Raw genomic sequence first — 19575 nt, forward strand, 5'->3', positions numbered from 1 at the left:
TTTTTTTTTTTTTGTAAAAGTGCCCCCTAGGGTGCCCGGTTGGTGTCCTGGCATGTGAGGTGGACCGGTGCAGTACGAATCCTGGCCCCTCCCACAAATAAATGTCTTGGAGTTATTCGTTTTTGAGCTGGGCATTTTCGGTTTCCATTATCGCTGAAAAACAAAAACACCCAGCTCAAAAAAAGATAAACGTCCATGTTTTTTCGAAAATACGATTCGGTCCGCCCCTTCACGGACCCGTTCTCGGAGATAAACGCCCATGGAGATAGGCGTTTCTGTTCGATTATGCCCCTCTATGTGCGTCCAACATACGTCAGTTTTGAACTACTACCCGGCTACCATGTGGCGCGGGCGGTAATTTCACTTTTTACGTGCATCCACTACGCGCACCAGAAAATATATTTTATTTTACGGCGTGCGGCACTAGCCAGGCAGTAATCAGCATTATATGTGTGTTGATTACTGCCCGGTTAACATGTGACACCTTACCACTAAGTGAACGGGAGGCGGCAAGATCTCAGACCCAAAATGGACGTGTGCCAATGTTCATTTTGCTGCACATCCATTTTCAGCAAAAAAGGCATTTTTTATAGGTGCACTGAAAAATGGATCTGCGCATGTCCAAAACATGTGCCCACACTAGCGCAGGCCATTTTTCAGCACACCTTAGTAAAAGGACCCCAAAACTAATTAAGTTAAGCTGTCCATTGCATGAAATGTACTGTTTTGTGTTTTCTAAATGTCCAAATTAATTTTCTGTTTCAGATCCTGCTATATGATAGACATAACCTAACTGTAGATCCATGTGAAAAACAGGCTAAGGAAATTCTTATCCGTCACCGACACAGCATGAGGGCTAGTCTGAGAAAAGATCGCCGCTTTTCTGAAAATAGATCGGTAATTAGCTTTAGTTATACTGCAATAAGTGCTAATCTTCATTTGCTAAACCTGTGTGATAGGTTCTTGATAGCAATTAAGTGATGACAGATGCTATAGGTTAAGCCCTTCTCTCTCATTGCGAACATGGATAGATAGCAACCTTCTACTGTATACATAGTGATGATTGGACTATTCAGATGGATATCTACATGACTGCACAGCAGTCTCTGGGACTGGTGTGGTAACCTATACTACTATTTAGCGCAGTGCTGTATGCTTGATTTTCTCACACTAATCTTTCTCCCCAATGCAGCAAGAAAGATTAGCGTGGGAAAATCAGCATTAAAGGACTATGCTAAAGATAGCAGTGTCATGCAAAATGCATGTTTATTTTAAAACTTGATATACCGCCTAGACTGGCATAAAGATCAAGGCATGCAAACAGCTGCCTAAAATATTGTTCTCAAAGTAGAATACTGCACCAAAATCTAGTACAGTTTTTTTTTAACTCTTTTCTATCACTGAATTTTATGCCACATTCAGGCTGGCATAATGATGAAGCATGGATGCAAAGGGATCATCTGAGGTGAAGTCTGACACATCATCTGAGATGAATCATGTTCTCTTGTGGTCCATACCTGTTGAAACTCATGACCCCTCTGCCAGTCCACCTTGCAAAATTTCCCTGGCGGCACAGTGTTTACCAGATACCCTAACACTCCTGGACCTCCTCCTCCCAAACTCACAAAAACTCCCTGGTGGCCCCTGACCCCCCCAACCTCAACCCTGAAGATTTCCTTGGTGGTACAGTGGCCCAGCCCCTGGTAAATGACCCTCTACCCCTAGTTCAAGACCTCCTTGGTGGCCCTTGGGCACTCACCCTTTCCAAGACTCCACCAAAAATACCCTTGGTACCCAAGTGGTTCCCCCCAAACCCAAGATGGTGGCATGGGGGCAGGAGAGCATGTGGGCCTCACTCCAGCATCTCATATTCAAAAGTATCATTGGGGAGTTCCAGGGGGCTGGGGGTATTTGGAGGTCCAATTGGGCCACAGAGATATTTTTAGTGGGTTAGGGAAATCTTCATAATGGGAGTAGGGGAGGTCATGGACCGGGGGCTGGACCACTAAGCTACCAGGAAACGTTTTGGGGTGGGGAGTGGAGAGTTAGAGACCAAGGATCACCGGGCCATCAGGTACTTTCTATGAGGTCAGGGAGGAAGGAAGTGTTATGGGGGTCCTGGGCCAACTGATTCACCAGGAAACATTTATAGGGTGGATTTTGAAGGTTCCAGCCTGTTTTTTAATCTCTCTCTTCCTATCAGTGCATGAGTTCATGCACATGCAAGAAGGAAATGATTTTACCTCACAATGCAGCAAACAGGTGTATCTAGCCACAGCAGTGTTCACTCAGCTTCAGCACTGAGGACCAATATTTATAAGTTATGTTTGCATTAGGAATTTTTGCACAGAGCTTTAGCGCATGGTTCTAATGAAAGGTAACTGCATTGGCTCCTCTGTTCTAATGGCTTGCTTAATTACTGAATGTATGATAAACCCACAGAACTGTGTGTGTACCCAGGGCCACTGAGAGACAGAGCTGGACCTGGGGCAGGGTTACCGCAGCTGCCGCTGCTGCCCTCCCAACTCAGGATGCAGCTGCTGCCGCCACTGCCCCTCACTCACTCATTCAGACCGCCACTGCCCTCGCCCCCTACCTTCTTGCATCTGCTCCTCCCCAACATCCAAGGGGGGGGGGGGGGGGCCCAGTGCCATTATCTATCTCTCTTCTGCTCCTGTGTGCCGGGACTGGGTTAGCACATTAACACAATCAGCTGGGTAATGACAGGAGCAGGAGAGAGACAGACCCCAGCGCTGGGCCCAGGAAATTTTGCCCCTCCTGCACCCCCCCCCCCCCCCCCAGTTGACCTGTATATATCTTAGGCATATCTCTACAGCACTGGAACTATAGAAATGATTACAAGTAGAATCTTCCCCTTGTTGTGATATATTATGATATATCTGCTTGCTCTAAAAACATATCTGGAAAACTTGAGCCTAGCAAGATCAGTTTTTAAAAATGATTTCCTTTTCTTAGTATCATTAAGGTTATATATTTTGTTGTTTACACAGGTTACCTCTAACCAGCCTCGTCTGTCATTGCCTTTGAATGTCTTATTCAAGGGAGAAAGAACAAGAAGAATATCTTTTATAGGTAACAGCATTAAAACTTATTTCCATTATTTCTCATTTCCCCCTTTTCTGTCACCCTCCCTTCCCCCACACATATACATATGTTTTTCTTGTCTATCCTTCCTTAACTATCTTTCTAGCTACATTTGTATGAATTTCCTTCAGCTGCTGGCTGAATGACATCTGTCAGCTTCTGAGGCCCTACTGAATCCTTCCTAAACCAGTGGTATGACCTTGCCAGTCAACACAAGTCTCCGCGGGGCCCTTTTACAAAGGCGCACTGAAAAAATGGCCTATGCTGGCGTAGGCATGTGTTTTGGACAGGCATAGGTCCGTTTTTCAGCGCACCTGGAAAAAAAGTCCTTTTTTCTGTGGCCGAAAATGGATATGCGGCAAAATCAAAACCAACGCACAGACATTTTTGGCTTGAGACCTTACTGCCACCCGTTGACTTGGCAGTAAGGTCTCATGCGCTCACCGGGCAAAGCATCATCATGTGTAAACTGCCGATTACCACCGGGTAATCACCACATAGTAGAAAATAAAAAATATTTTCTACCATATGTTTAGGACGCGCATAAAAAAATGGAATTACCGCCCAGGGAATGTGGTAGCCAGGTGGTAGTTCAAATTTGATGCGCGTTGGATGTGGGTAGGTGCCTAAGCACTTTCGTAAAAGGGACCCCTTATTTCTTTAGCTGTCACACCATCCCTAAAATGAAAATAATTTTACAAGTCACGTGCCAGCAATTCCCAGCTTCTGATCTCACACTGCATGAGATCAGCAGCTGAAAAGTACTGTCTCATGAGTTTCGAACATTTGTGTGATGTCTTAGGTGTGTGGCTGTGGAATCCAAAGATTTCTCCATGTGTCTGAAGTCTTGAGCTGCAGTAAACTTAGGAGACATGAATATTCCACCATTCAAAATGACAGAAAAGTTACCAGTGATAGTAATATATATATAGTAACATCGAGCCCAATATTAAAAAGAAAAATAAAAAAAACAAAATTGAAGGGTCGATATTTAAAGTGATTTTACCAGCCTAAAATGGCTCCTGGCTGGTTAAAATCACTTGTTCAGGGCTAACCGGTCATTTTAGGGGCACTTAACCAGTTACTGCCATTGAAAATGACCGGTTTGCACTTAAAACAAAACAGACTATTTTTTTAGGGGGGGGCGTTCTGGAGGTGGTTGGCACTTGACTGGTTAAGTGCTGATATTCAGTATTCTAAAATTTAAGGGCTAAATATTCAGCCAGTGGTACTCAGTGTTTTTTTTTTTGGCTGCCATCATTATGCCTAGATATTTTATGCAAGTTTCCAAGTTTATTAGAGGCTTGTATCCCGCCCATCAAATAATATCTGAGTGGCTTACAATAAATCAATTAAAAATAAGGGAGGAGTGCAAAAATAACAAGACCATGAGGACAGAAGGGAAGAACTATAATCATGACAGGAAAGTAGGGAAAAGGAAAACACAAAAGGAAAAGGGGAAATTTGTAATGTCTAGTATGCTACCAGAAGCAAGTGTATAAAAATAAAAATGTATTTAGATATATATGCATCTGTAAATAAATGTTTCCAAGTCAGTCTTGAAGTTAGCTAGAGATGATGATAAATATAAGTAAGATGGCAATTTATTCCATACTTCAGGACCTTGAACCGAAAATGTGGAATATCTTGTATTATCAAAGCAGATATTCAATGCCTGGCCATGTCTGGTCACCGGCACTAAATAGCTGGGTTTGGTATCCGGCTAGACCTTATCAAGTTAAGCACGATATTCAGCACCAAGGGCCCCTTTTACCAAGATGCGGCAAAAGGGGGCCGGCGCTGGCATCAGCGTGTGTTTCACACATGCACTCAGGACTCCTTTCACCACAGCTGGTAAAAGGGAAGTCTCGCCTTCCTGCAGGAAATGGTCGTGCAGCAAGTAAAGCACTTGCCGTGCTGCCATTTTTGGGGGGAGATCCCTTACCGCCACCTATTGAGGTGGCGGAACGGCTCCTGAGTTAACCTGGTGGTAACCGGGCAGTGTGCGGCACAGCCCGGTTACCACTGGGTACACTCCAGTGCTACAAAAATAAAATTTTTTGTAGCGCTGGAAATGATGGTGCACTAGGGTTGAAAAGTACCGCCGGACTACAGCGGTAGCCCGACGGTACTTCCTGTATAGCGAGCAGTAAGCCCACTTTGGGCTTACTGCTGCTTGGTAAAAGGAGCCCTTAACCACCTATGTGAAACCGGATAAAGTTAGGACTGTGTTTTATGCAGTTCGATTTGTTCTGCTAATGAAGGCACTTAAGTGCTAATATTGGCACTTAACTCCACCTCCAGATCACCCACAAAATGGTAGGTTGTGGTTAGTGTTGATATTCAGTGGCACTAAGGGCTAGATTCCATATATGGAACCTAAAAATTCAATGCCAAAAAAGTGCTATTCTTTAAGCCGCACTTAAAGTTAGACATGGTTTATAGAATAGAGCTTACATGCAGGAGTCATGTGTAAATGTAGGTGCTGCCATTTACACCAAAGAAAATGTGGTATAAATGCCTGTGCCTAAATTTACTCATGGAGGGGCATAATGAAAGGGACGCCCAAGTTTTGCTGAGGACTTCCTCGCAAAACGTCCCGGTGGAGGGGAAAGAAACCCATATTATCGAAATAAGATGGACGTCCATCTTTTGTTTCGATAATAAAGTCGGGGATGCCCAAATCCTGAAATTTAGGTCGTCCCTAGACTTGCTCGTTTCTGATTTTCGGCGATAATAGAAACCAAGGACGCCCATCTCAGAAATGACCAAATGCAAGCCCTTTGGTCATGGGTGGAGCCAGCATTCGTAGTGCACTGGTACCCCTGACATGCCAGGACACCAACCGGGCACCCTAGGGTGCACTGCAGCGGATTTCATAAATTGCTCCCAGGTGCATAGCTCCCTTACCTTGTGTGCCGATCCCCCCAAATCCCCCCAAAACCCACTACCCACAACTGTACACCACTACCACAGCCCCAAGGGGTGAAGGGGGGGCATCTAGATGTGGGTACAGTGAGTTTGTGGTGGGTTTTGGAGGGCTCCCATTTATCACCACAAGTGTAACAGGTAGGGGGGGGGTGGGCCTGGGTCCGCCTGCCTGAAGTGCACTGCACACACTAAAACTGCTCCAGAGACCTGCATACTGTTGTGATGGACCTGAGTATGACATTTGAGGCTGGCAAAGAGGCTGGAAAAATATTTTTAAAGTTTTTTTTTTTAGGGTGGGTGGGGGTTAGTGACCAATACTAGAAACCAAAAAGCATTAGCCTATAACATTTAAGATTGCTGAAAACCCCTTTTTCAGGAGAAAAGCCCTCAGAAACTAAAGGACTAAAGCCTTTAGAATGGTATGGTTAAATGTCTTAAACCACTATTTTGTTTCTATAATTGGGCAAAAACTCCGTATTAAACTATTGTTGATCTGAAATCTTTTAAACATAAACTTTTCTGGAAAATAAGAAAAGTCAGCACTTAGCTTTCAAAACGTCCTACGGGGCCACCATTTCACCTCTGTTGAGGCTTCGTCAAGAACCAGTGCTTATGGTCAAAACGCAATATAAATGACAATGAATGACATCTGAAAAAAAGAAAAGACTCCTTAACGTTTGAACACACAAGTTTCAAAAACACTTAAATTCTAAACTTCAGCTCCGCTCTAACACCTACACTCTGTCTTCAGCTCTGTGCTTCAAAATGGCGCTGACACATCAGACGCTAACTTCAAATGTTTAAATACTGAGGCAGGATTATTTAATTAGCATAACCACGCCATTCTAAAGGCTGTAGTCCTTTAGTTTCTGAGGGCTTTTCTCCTGAAAAAGGGGTTTTCAGCAATCTTAAATGTTATAGGCTAATGCTTGTTGGTTTCTAGTATTGTATTACCTTATTTATGCATTAGCAATTGCTGCATTCTTCATATTTTTAGGAGTTCTCGCAAAGATTCATATAATGTCAACACTGACTAATGTTTAAAAATCACTGCTTCAGTTTTGGAGATATGCAATATATATGGAAACACTGGTACCAAACAGATTTCTTCTGCCATGGTCTTATAATGAAGTAAATTATGCCTGCATGCAAACTTGGCCCAAAGAAAAGCTTTTTTAACAATCCAATGTGAATAACCTTGTGCTGTAAATCTTAATCCTACTTTATAAACTTGATGTAAAAAATCAGCTTGGAGGAGTGGAGGAGTGGCCTAGTGTTTAGGGTGGTGGACTTTGGTCTTGGGGAACTGAGTTCAATTCCCAGCACAGGCAGATCCTTGTGACTCTGAACAAGTCACTTAACCCTCCATTGCCTGCTGCATTGAGCCTGCCATGAGTGGGAAAAAGTGCAGGGTACAAATGTAACAGTCTCAGTCTCAAAAAATGACTTATAGGGAAACTGCTATGTAGTTTAAACAGATGAAAGGTTTGGAAATGTTAAAAAGTATTAAGGGCCACTGGCCTTCTATAAAGTGGGATAACTAACCCATCTTGATATCTCATAATTCTAACATCTAAAAAATCCAGTTGTTCCTTATGACTTGAGATGGTGGATTTGAGATGTAAATCTCCCCCTGTACCTTCCCAAATGAAAAAGATATCATCCAGAAATATTTTCCAGTATGAAATCTGTTGAAACTACTGAGATGGAAATAAACAATCTTCCTCAAATTGTGTTACATATAATGTGGTCACAGAAGGGGACCAACAAGGCTCCCATGGCTACTCCTTGTGTTTGCTCAAAAGACTGGCCCTGAAATCAAACTCCAAAAATGTAATATTAAGTTTTCTAATAAAACATTGTATGCAGACTTAACCTGCCAAAATTAAGAGAACCGGTGATGAATCAAACAAATCATGAATGATCGGCCTATGTGAAATGAGTCGTTACTGATGGTTCTCTGGCATGGTTTGAATACTGTATGAGTAAATTGAAGATTTATTTGGCATTAGGATATTATTGTAGTTATGTGACTACCTCCGCTGTTGAAATTGCCTCAGTGCAATATAAATTTGAATGTAATCGTGAGCTGAAAGGCACATAAATTATTATATTCCACAATTTACACATATACTTGTGTGCTTCGCCCATGCAGCCCCAAGCACGCACCATCAATTCATGGCATGTACATGTACTTATGTGCTACATAAGTACATAAGTACATAAGTAGTGCCATACTGGGAAAGACCAAAGGTCCATCTAGCCCAGCATCCTGTCACCGACAGTGGCCAATCCAGGTCAAGGGCACCTGGCACGCTCCCCAAACGTAAAAACATTCCAGACAAGTTATACCTAAAAATGCGGAATTTTTCCAAGTCCATTTAATAGCGGTCTATGGATTTGTCCTTTAGGAATCTATCTAACCCCTTTTTAAACTCCGTCAAGCTAACCGCCCGTACCACGTTCTCCGGCAACGAATTCCAGAGTCTAATTACACGTTGGGTGAAGAAAAATTTTCTCCGATTCGTTTTAAATTTACCACACTGTAGCTTCAACTCATGCCCTCTAGTCCTAGTATTTTTGGATAGCGTGAACAGTCGCTTCACATCCACCCGATCCATTCCACTCATTATTTTATACACTTCTATCATATCTCCCCTCAGCCGTCTCTTCTCCAAGCTGAAAAGCCCTAGCCTTCTCAGCCTCTCTTCATAGGAAAGTCGTCCCATCCCCACTATCATTTTCGTCGCCCTTCGCTGTACCTTTTCCAATTCTACTATATCTTTTTTGAGATACGGAGACCAGTACTGAACACAATACTCCAGGTGCGGTCGCACCATGGAGCGATACAACAGCATTATAACATCCGCACACCTGGACTCCATACCCTTCCTAATAACACCCAACATTCTATTCGCTTTCCTAGCCGCAGCAGCACACTGAGCAGAAGGTTTCAGCGTATCATCGACGACGACACCCAGATCCCTTTCTTGATCCGTAACTCCTAACGCGGAACCTTGCAAGACGTAGCTATAATTCGGGTTCCTCTTACCCATATGCATCACTTTGCACTTGTCAACATTGAACTTCATCTACCACTTGCACGCCCATTCTCCCAGTCTCGCAAGGTCCTCCTGTAATCGTTCACATTCCTCCTGCGACTTGACGACCCTGAATAATTTTGTGTCATCGGCGAATTTAATTACCTCACTAGTTATTCCCATCTCTAGGTCATTTATAAATACATTAAAAAGCAACGGACCCAGCACAGACCCCTGCGGGACCCCACTAACTACCCTCCTCCACTGAGAATACTGGCCACGCAATTCTACTCTCTGCTTCCTATCTTTCAACCAGTTCTTAATCCATAATAATACCCTACCTCCGATTCCATGACTCTGCAATTTCTTCAGGAGTCTTTCGTGCGGCACTTTGTCAAACGCCTTCTGAAAATCCAGATATACAATATCAACCGGCTCCCCATTGTCCACATGTTTGCTTACCCCCTCAAAAAAATGCATTAGATTGGTGAGGCAAGACTTCCCTTCACTAAATCCGTGCTGACTTTGTCTCATCAGTCCATGTTTTTGTATATGCTCTGCAATTTTATTCTTAATAATAGCCTCCACCATCTTGCCCGGCACCGACGTCAGACTCACCGGTCTATAATTTCCCGGATCTCCTCTGGAACCCTTCTTAAAAATCGGAGTAACATCGGCTACCCTCCAGTCTTCCGGTACTACACTCGATTTTAGGGACAGATTGCATATTTCTAACAGTAGCTCCGCAAGTTCATTTTTTAGTTCTATTAATAGTCTGGGATGAATACCATCAGGTCCCGGTGATTTACTACTCTTCAGCTTGCTGAACTGACCCATTACATCCTCCAAGGTTACAGAGAATTTGTTTAGTTTCTCCGACTCCCCCGCTTCAAATATTCTTTCCGGCACCGGTGTCCCCCCCAAATCCTCCTTGGTGAAGACCGAAGCAAAGAATTCATTTAATTTCTCCGCTACGGCTTTGTCCTCCTTGATCGCCCCTTTAACACCATTTTCGTCCAGCGGCCCAACCGACTCTTTGGCCGGTTTCCTGCTTTTAATGTATCTAAAAAAATTTTTACTATGTATTTTTGCTTCCAACGTTAATTTCTTCTCAAAGTCCTTTTTTGCCCTCCTTATCTCCGCTTTGCATTTGGCTTGGCATTCCTTATGATCTATCCTGTTACTTTCAGTTGGTTCTCTTCTCCACTTTCTGAAGGATTGTTTTTTGGCTCTAATGATTTCCTTTATCTTACTGTTTAGCCACGCCGGCTGACGTTTAGTCTTTTTTCCCTTTTTTCTAATACGTGGAATATATTTGTCCTGAACCTCCAGGATGGTGTTTTTAAACAGCATCCACGCCTGATGCAAGTTTTTTACTCTGCGAGCTGCTCCTTTCAGTCTTTTTTTCACCATTTTTCTCATTTTGTCGTAATCACCTTTTCTATAGTTAAACGCTAGCGTACTTGATTTCCTAGTTTCACTTCCTTCAATGCCAATATCAAAACCGATCATATTATGATCACTGTTATCAAGCGGCCCTCGTATCGTTACCCCCTGCACTAGATCATGAGCACCACTAAGGACTAAGTCTAGTATTTTTCCTTCTCTTGTCGGCTCCTGAACTAGCTGTTCCATGAAGCTGTCCTTGATTTCATCAAGAAATCCTATGTCCCTTGCGTGTACAGATGTTACATTAACCCAGTCTATATGCGGGTAATTGAAATCCCCCATTATTATTGTGTTGCTAGTCAGCATTCCTTCTTGCCACATATAAGAATTATTCCCTAACTGCTAGCATGGTAGATAATGTGAAATAGTTAACTGCATTCTGTGTTAGCAGCCATGTTACTGAAGCATGTTAATGAGTTGCTTATTGTTAGCAGCATGGCTTCCTTCCTATAAGTGCCCTCAACATTAACCACAGAGGTTTTGCACATACCGTGGATTAAATTGTGCTGTCAATGTGTAATAAATACAAAACATTAACATGGTTAATTAAGTAGGATTCTTTAGTTAGAGAATAGGCCTCGCTGGGAATTATTTTGGTTTTGCTTTAGCTCATGCTTTTCTCAGTAGTTCAAGGCAAAATACATTCAGGTACACTTGGTACTTCCCTGTCCCTAGAGCATTTACAATCTAAGGGGGTCTTTTACTAAAGTGAAGTAAGCTTTGCAATTACCGCATGTTTAATACAAAAATGAAAGCTCGGTAACTGCAAAGCTTTTGCGGTTAATGGATGAGGGGGGAGGGGGCGTGTCCAGCATCTGCCCTGCATTTACCACACAGAGCAGATACATACTGAACTGCATGGCACTGAGTTACATGTAGTTGCAGATAGCGTGGGAATAATCATGCTACCGCCCAGCTCAAATCCACCCAAATCCGATGCATTTGCCCGGCACCAACCGTATTATCGAAACAAAAGATGGACGCCCATCTTTTTCGAAAATACAGTCTGTCCCACCCCTTCGCGTACCCGTCCTCGGAGATAGGCACCCATGGAGATGGGCGTTCGCGTTCGATTATGCCCCTCCATCTATGCAGTATCATCTAACTGGCATTGTGAAACTCATTGATGTAGAATATGTAGAAGCTCCACGTCTCCTGCTTTAAATAACATTAATGCATGTTAACATGTTAATATAGGTTAGTAAATGAGGCTATGAACAAATTGTTACATAGTATTACTGTGCTCATTAAGAATGATTAAATCATGTTTCATGACTGCTATTTGGGAACATAAAACAAAAGATAACTTTTTTGAAATATTTGGCATCATATATTTATTACTACATTTTTCTATTGTAATAATCACTACCCATTTTTCAACAAATTACAACAGACTTGCACTCCTCAAGGAAGACAGAGACGTTATTCAGACTAAAGGAAGCTGAAGAAAACTCTCATACAGGAAAGGAGTCAAATCATCCGGATCAAGAGAGTATGAAAAATCAAGATGGGAGAGCTATTCAAAGCAGAGGCTCACTGTTCACTAAAGAAGGCAGCAACCGTGCCCCTCATGATTATGGAACTGCAATAAATATAGATCAAGCAACCAGTAAAACCAATGAAACAGAATGGTTTGGCAGGGGGAGAGATGAAAATTTTTCTCAAAGCAGCAACATGGAAAGGCCTGTAACTCCACCACAACCCAGAGAGGTACCAGAATTTGGAAAACAGGAAAAAGAACATGGCACAACCCAAACCTACCCAAAGCCTCCAAAATAAAACTTTTCTAATTTACTATTTAACTTTAAAAAGTTGTAAAATGTATTCAAAGAGCATATATATATGAGTATTAAAATACATATTTTCTATTTGCTCTTTATAATTAGGTCCTATACTGTCCTCATGGCTTAAGCTGCCCGTTCATGAATTGCTTCCTGTGGCACTCATTAAGATCAATCAAAGCCTTTCCTCTGGAATAGTTTCTTCTGCTTGGGGAAAAAACCCTGTAGTTTTTCTGGCTCTGATGAAGGCTTCCCTGGACCCAAATGTACTTTCTAATTATCAGCTAGTGTCTAATTTATGTTTTCTCTCTAACCTGATGCAGAAGATGTCTTCACACAGCTAGTGGTTCATTGGAATCATCTGCTACCTCAGAAGCATTTGGTACAATCTGCTGTGGAAAGTCTTCCAAAGAACGATTTGAGATATATATTTTTTCACTTTAAAGGACATTGGTTTGACCCCTGAGGCAGGCGCACATTTGCGCAGAAACACAGCCTGTGTTGGGTCCTATTTCATTAAAGATTGTACCATTGTTCCAGCCTTATTGACCATATATTCCTGTACATTCACTGTGATCATTTAATGAACACTGACATTCTTTCTCTCCCTTTCTAAGCACGCATCAAGTTCACTAGGTAAAGTGCATTTCTATTTCAGGCTCCATCTTACTGGAATGATCTCCTCCTCTCTTTATGTGCTGAATTATTTTTAAGAAATTTAAATTGGCTCTTAAGGTACATTTATTTCAGTTTCAAAGTTTATTTCTTAATATACTGCATATTGGGGATAGTATACAGCTTATTTTTGAAAGAGAAAGACACCCATATTTTGACCCAAATTGGGAGATAGGCACCTTTCTCCCGTGGGCGCCCAAATTGGTATAATCGAAAGCTGATTTTGGGCACCTCCAACTGCAGTCTGTCGCGGGAACGAACAAAGTTGATGGGGGCATGTCAGAGGCGTGGTGAAGGCGGGACTGGGGCATGTTTATCGGCCGAGGAGAGATGGGCGCGCTCGGCCGATAATGGAAAAAAGAAGGGTGGCAGAAGCGAGACTTTGGGCCGTTTTTTTAACCCTTTTTTCACAAACAAGTCCCCAAAAAGTGCCCCAACTGCCCAGATGACCACCGGAGGGAATCGGGGATGATCTCCCCTGACTCCCCCAGTGGTCACTAACCCCCTCCCAGCCTCAAATGTCATACCCAGCTCCATTGCAGGTCCCTGGAGCAGTTGTTAGTGGGTGCAGTGGAATTCAGGCAGGTGGACCAAGGCCCATCCTCCCCCACCTGTTACACTTGTGCTGTTAAATGGGAGCCCTCCAAACCGCCCCCAAAACCCACTTTACCCACATCTAGGTGCCCCCCTTCAGCCACAAGTGCTATGGTAATGGTGTACAGTTGTGGGGAGTGGGTTTTGGGGGGCATTTGGGGGGCTCAGCACCCACGGTAAGGGAGCTATGGACTTGGGAGGTATTTTAATGTTTTTTTTTTACTTTTTACAAGTGCCCCCTAGGGTGCCCAGTTGGTGTCCTGGCATGTGAGGGGGACCAGTGCACTACGAATCTCGGCCCCTCCCATGACCAAATGCCTTGGAGTTGTTTGTTTTTGAGCTGGGCGCCTTCGGTTTCCATTATCACTGAAAACCGATACCGCCCAGCTCAAATCCACCCAAATCCGATGCATTTGCCCGGCACCAACCGTATTATCGAAACAAAATATGGACGCCCATCTTTTTCGAAAATACAGTCTGTCCCACCCCTTCAAGTACCCGTTCTCAGAGATAGGCGCCCATGGAGATGGGCGTTCGCGTTCGATTATGCCCCTCCATCTATGCAGTATCATCTAACTGGCATTGTGAAACTCATTGATGTAGAATATGTAGAAGCTGATAAAAGGTGAAATGCTTAAGAAATACTTCTGTGTTCACAACAGAAAGGCCAGGATCAGGACTACAGAAGACAGACATAAATAGGAATGGAGGTGTGGTAAACCCTGAACGATTTTCAGGCACTGTGTTCATGAGGAGCTAACTAAACTATAGGTGGACAGAGTAATGGGGTCAGATGGATTACAGGACCTGAGACAAAATGGTTTTACTAGATTAATTTCTTTGACTGGGTGACCAGAGTTGGATTGAGGGAGAGCACGATATATGGGGTATTCAGATTTTAGCAAAGCCTTTGACACAGTTCCGCATAGACAACTAATAAACAAACTGACTGCCCTTTGTATGGATCCCATAGTGACTGACTGGGTTAGAAACTGGTTGAGTCAAAGGTGTCAGAGGGTGGTGGTAATGGAGCTCATTCTGAGGAAAGGGATGCTACCAGTGGTGTGCTGCAAGGTTAGGTTCATGGGCCAGTTTTTTAAAAACATTTTGTAAGCAATATTGCTGAAGGGCTAGTCTGATAAGTTTTGCCTCTTTGCAGATGGTATCAAAACCTGAAGTAGGATAGACACCCCTTATGGTGTGGATAAAATGAGGAAGGACCTAGTGAAGCTTGAAGAATGGTCTGAAATTTGGCAGCTAAGATTTAATGCTAAAAAATGCAGGGTCATGCATTTGGGCTTCAGAAATCCATGGGAATGGAACAGTTTAGGGGGACTTGAGTATGATCATACGTGATGAACTTAAGGTGGCCAAACAGAAAGAAAAGTCTATAGTGCAAGCTAGAAGGATGCTTGGGTGTAATGGGAGAGGAATTGTCAGTAGAAAAAAGAAGTGATGATGCCCCTGTATAAGACTCTGGTGAGACCTCATTTAGAATATTGTGTACAATTCTGGAGACCAGACTTTCAAAAAGATATAAACAGGATGGAGTTAGTCCACATGGCAGCTACTAAAATGGTCAGTGGTGTTTGTCCTAAAGCCTATGGAGACAGGCTTAAAGATCTCAATATATATACACTTTGGAAGAAAGGCAAGAGAGGGGAGATATGATAGAGATGTTTAAATACCTACATGGCATACATGTACAGGAGGTGAGTCTTTTTCAAATGAAAGGAAGCTATGGAATGAGGAGACATAGGATGAGGGTGAAAGGGGATAGACTTAGAATTAATCTGAGGAAATACTTCAAGTAAAGTGTATTGAATTCATAGAGCAGCCTCTCGGTGCAGGTGGTGGAGACGATTACTGTATCTGAATTCAAGAAAGCTTGGGACAAGTACCCCTGATCTCTGAGAGAAAGGAAGGAATAGTGGAAGGCATGAATGGGCAAGCTAGATAGGCCATAAGTACTTGATATTCAGTGCTATTTAACAGACCAGGAATGGCTCCTGGCTGGTTAAATAGCACTTAGCAGCCTAAACACTAATATTCATTGTGAGATAGCCGGTTAACTCCACTGAATATTAGCACTTAGTACATAGCGGCTAAACAGCTATATCTCGAATATTCAAGCGCTGGCCAGCTAAGTTTATTGGGCAAATTGTACCACATAAATAGCAGTCCTAACTTTGCCTGTTATTGATTTAACTGGTCAGAGCTGAATATTCACATAGATGGTTAAATTACAGCCAGCAAACAAATCCTGGATATTCAATGCCAGTCACTGGAAATGCTCTGGCATTGAATATCCAGGATCAGCACCAGCAGCTAACCTTGCTGCCTGCTGCCAGCTAAATATCAGGTGGTATATCTTTATCTGACTTCATTTTTTTATGTTTCTATCAGGCTTATTTTCGAAAGAGAAGGGCTCCCATCTTTCGACACAAATTGGGAGATGGGCGTCCTTCTCTCAGGGTCGCCCAAATCAGCATAATCGAAAGCCGATTTTGGGCGTCCCCAACTGCTTCCTGTCACGGGGATGACCAAAGTTCACAGGGGTGTGTCAGAGGTGTAGCAAAGGCGGGACTGGGGCGTGCCTAACAGATGGGCATCCTCAAGTAATAATGGGAAAAAGAAGGGTGTCCCTGACGAACACTTGGCCGACTTTACGTGGTCCTTTTTTTTTTTTACGACCAGGCCTCAAATATGTGCCCTAAATGACCAGATGACCACTGGAGGGAATAGGGAATGACCTCTCCTGACTCCCCCAGTGGTCATTAACCAACTCCCACCCCAAAAAAACAACTTTAAAAACTTTTGTCTTTTTTTTTTAAGAGTATAGAGTATGGGTGAAGGACGTCCTTCGTTATGCCTCTGTCCCTGCATCGGCTGTTGAGGATGTACAAAATGTAGATGTTTCTGTGAGAAGGATGTTCATGCCTTTGCTATGCCTCTGACACCCCCTTTATTTATTTGGATAACAAGTAGCAGCAGTGGGATTTTAACCAGCCACCTCTGGATTGCAAGACCAGTGCTCTAACCACTAGGCCACTCCTCTTTGTTCCCTTGAAATTTGGCCATCTCTGTGGGGGCGGGGGGGGCAGCATGCAGGTCCCTGTGGGGGAGGTATGTGTGTGTCAGCAGAGGCATAACGAAGGCGTGGATGTCCTTCTTTCAAACATTTTGAAAGTCCTCAACTGCCCCCCCAAAGAGATGACCAAATTTCAAGGGCACAGAGGAGTGGCCTAGTGGTCAGAGCACTGGTCTTGCAATCCAGAGGTGGCTGGTTCAAATCCCAGTGCTGCTACTTGTGATCCAAAACCCAAATAAATAAAGGGGTTGTCAGAGGTATAGCAAAGACATGGACATCCTTGTCACAGAAACATTCACATTTTGGACATCCTCAACTGCAATTGCAGGGACAGAGGCATAGCGAAGGATGTCCTTCACCCATACTCTAAAAAAAAAAAAGACAAAAGTTTTTTAAATTGTTTTTTTTTTCGGGGTGGGAGGTGGTTAGTGACTACTGCATGCCTTTTTCCGTTCAGTTAGTGCATCAGTTAGTCCACTGCAGTGCCCCCTAGGGTGCCCAGTTGGTCTCCTGGCATGTCAGGGGGACCAGTGCACTACAAATGCTGGCTCCTCCCATGACCAAATGAATTGGATTTGGTCATTTTTGAGATGGGCGTCCTCGGTTTCCATTATTGCTGAAAACTGGGGACGACCATCTCTAAGGTCAACCTAAATGTGGAGATTTGGGCGTCCCTGACCATATTATTGAAACGAAAGATGGACGCCCATCTTGTTTCAATAATATGGGTTTCCCCGCCCCTTCGCGGGGACGTCCTGCAAGGACGCCCTCAGGAAAACTTGGCCGCCCCGTTTGATTATGTCCCTCCACGTTTACCATGCTAAGAATTAATGACAGAAAAGTCTGAAGTGAGAAGAAGACAAAGTTACAATTCAAATACAGGATTTAGGAGAAAAGAGAAAAAAAATAGTGTGATTCTTGGTGGATTACGAGCATATACAGGCATTCACTACTTCCATAGAGCTGTCAGGGGTTAAATGCTTTCTCAGAAAGTTGCACTTTAAAGGCACCCTTAAAATTCTGAAACAAGGATTCCAAGCTTAGGAAGATTGGTAAATTGTTCTATAAAGTTAGTCCCATGATACTGAAGATGGAGGTATGACTTATGTTGAACCTTATTTGTCTGAAGGATGGGACTGTTTAAAGCTAATGTTGAGAAAATAGACATTAGAAAGTATATTTTTATTTATGTTACATTTGTACCCTGTGCTTTCCCACTCATGGCAGGCTCAATGCAGCTTACATGGGGCAATGGAGGGTTAAGTGACTTGCCCAGAGTCACAAGGAGCTGCCTATACCTGAAGTGGGAATTGAACTCAGTTTCTCAGGACCAAAGTCCACCACCTTAACCACTAGGCCACTCCTCCAGTGAAACAGAAAAAAAGAGTAGACTGGTGTTTTTAATTTGGTGAACTAGTGTAAGGCTTTTGTAAGGGATGTAAAATGAAACAGCAGTGAGCAATCTTAAATTTGGATGCTCTGCGGTGTGGTTCCCTGCGGAAGCAACAGAAAATGGAACTGTTGGGATCACACATGAATTAACACGCAAGCGGGAGTCGACATTGTAAAGATAAGTCTAGTTAAATTTATCTTTTTTTGACTATAGAAGATTTGGAGCAACATTGATGCACTAAGACTTGTTTTTCAAGATGCATATATAAAAGAGACTAAAAATATTTAAAAAATAATAAAATAAAAGAAAGGGGTTTTTTTTTTAGTCTATGATGACTTCTTACTGTGTGCAATCATCCATTAAGTTTTTGCCACAGTTTGTTGAGACTTTTTCCCCCTATCCAGTATAGACACTGTTTCACTGTGAGTGTGGTTTTTTGAGATTATCAACATTATTTGCAGTAGAATTGATCTGTGTGGTACATTATCCTTCATACTTGACAACTTCTTTGGCAACTAGGAATGTCTCTGCAGTGATCTCCAATGGAGGGACAACTAGGGGGAATGAATTGTTTTCTTTTCTTTATTATCTTTTTTTATTTTTCATGTTATTTAAACCTCCTTAATATTGTTGGTTCTCCTTATTCAGTGGACTTGAACTGATTCATTCATTCTTCCATTTTGGAAGATAGTTTTGCATTTTTCCCCCTTATAATATTTTCTTCTCTTTTAGCTTTTCTGTAGAAGCTTATTCTTGTATTATTACAACTTATAAATAAAATATTTTTAAAGTTTTAAATAGAGGACTATTTTTGATAAAATGTCTAAGTCTGATTTTGGACATTTTACTAGAAATGTCCAAACTTTGAGTGATGAACATAGCCATTTGGAACCTGAAAAACATCTATTTTTTGGTTCAAAAATCACCTTTTTCCTTCCCAGTGTGTTTTTTCTTTTGGACCATTTTGGAAAATAAAATGTCCAAGAAAAACATTCCCCAAAACCAGCCATTGGGATGTAAGGGAGTCATCATTCTTCTGGCCACAGAGACATCCCAGCAGAGTAATAGGGAGCCCAGGGGGCAATGCAATGGACGTCACATAAAAGATCCCAGGTACACATCTCACCTAGTTGTAAGTACAGTAGGTTTTTAGTATTTTTTTGAGGGCTCACACATTCCACCACAAGTATACCAGTTAAAGTGGGATATGGGCCTGGGTCCCCTTCTCTACAGTCCACTGTACTGACTATTAGGCTACTCCTAGGATCTGCTTCCTGCTCTAATAGGAATTGTTATCATATGTGAAGTTGTCCTAGGGTCTGGTATGTACTGTCACTGTCACATCTTAGGGGCCTGGGAGGGGGTCAGTGACCACTGGAGGAATGGGCGGGGGGGAGGGGGTTATTCAGGGCACCTTTTGGTTACTTAGTTATGATTGACACAGGTCTAACCAAAAATGTCTTAATTTTGGCCTTAGATGTTTTCATTTTGTTCCATTATTGCAGAGAAGTGTCT

At 42.7% G+C, this 19575-nt stretch overlaps 1 protein-coding gene across 1 annotated transcript in view; it reads left to right on the forward strand.

Moving 5' to 3' along the window:
* Window positions 1-12717, forward strand: part of LOC115468038 (sodium/hydrogen exchanger 2-like) — an 85636-nt gene extending 72919 nt beyond the window's left edge. The window contains exons 10-12 of the mRNA XM_030199550.1: window positions 766-897; window positions 3012-3093; window positions 11920-12717. Coding sequence (XP_030055410.1) covers window positions 766-897; window positions 3012-3093; window positions 11920-12305 — 600 coding nt within the window. The 3' untranslated portion in view covers window positions 12306-12717. The remainder of the gene's footprint in view (window positions 1-765; window positions 898-3011; window positions 3094-11919) is intronic.
* Window positions 12718-19575: the final 6858 nt, after the last annotated feature.

The sequence above is a fragment of the Microcaecilia unicolor genome, chromosome 4 (assembly GCF_901765095.1).
Source record: "Microcaecilia unicolor chromosome 4, aMicUni1.1, whole genome shotgun sequence".
In the NCBI taxonomy this organism is placed as follows: Eukaryota; Metazoa; Chordata; class Amphibia; order Gymnophiona; family Siphonopidae; genus Microcaecilia; species Microcaecilia unicolor.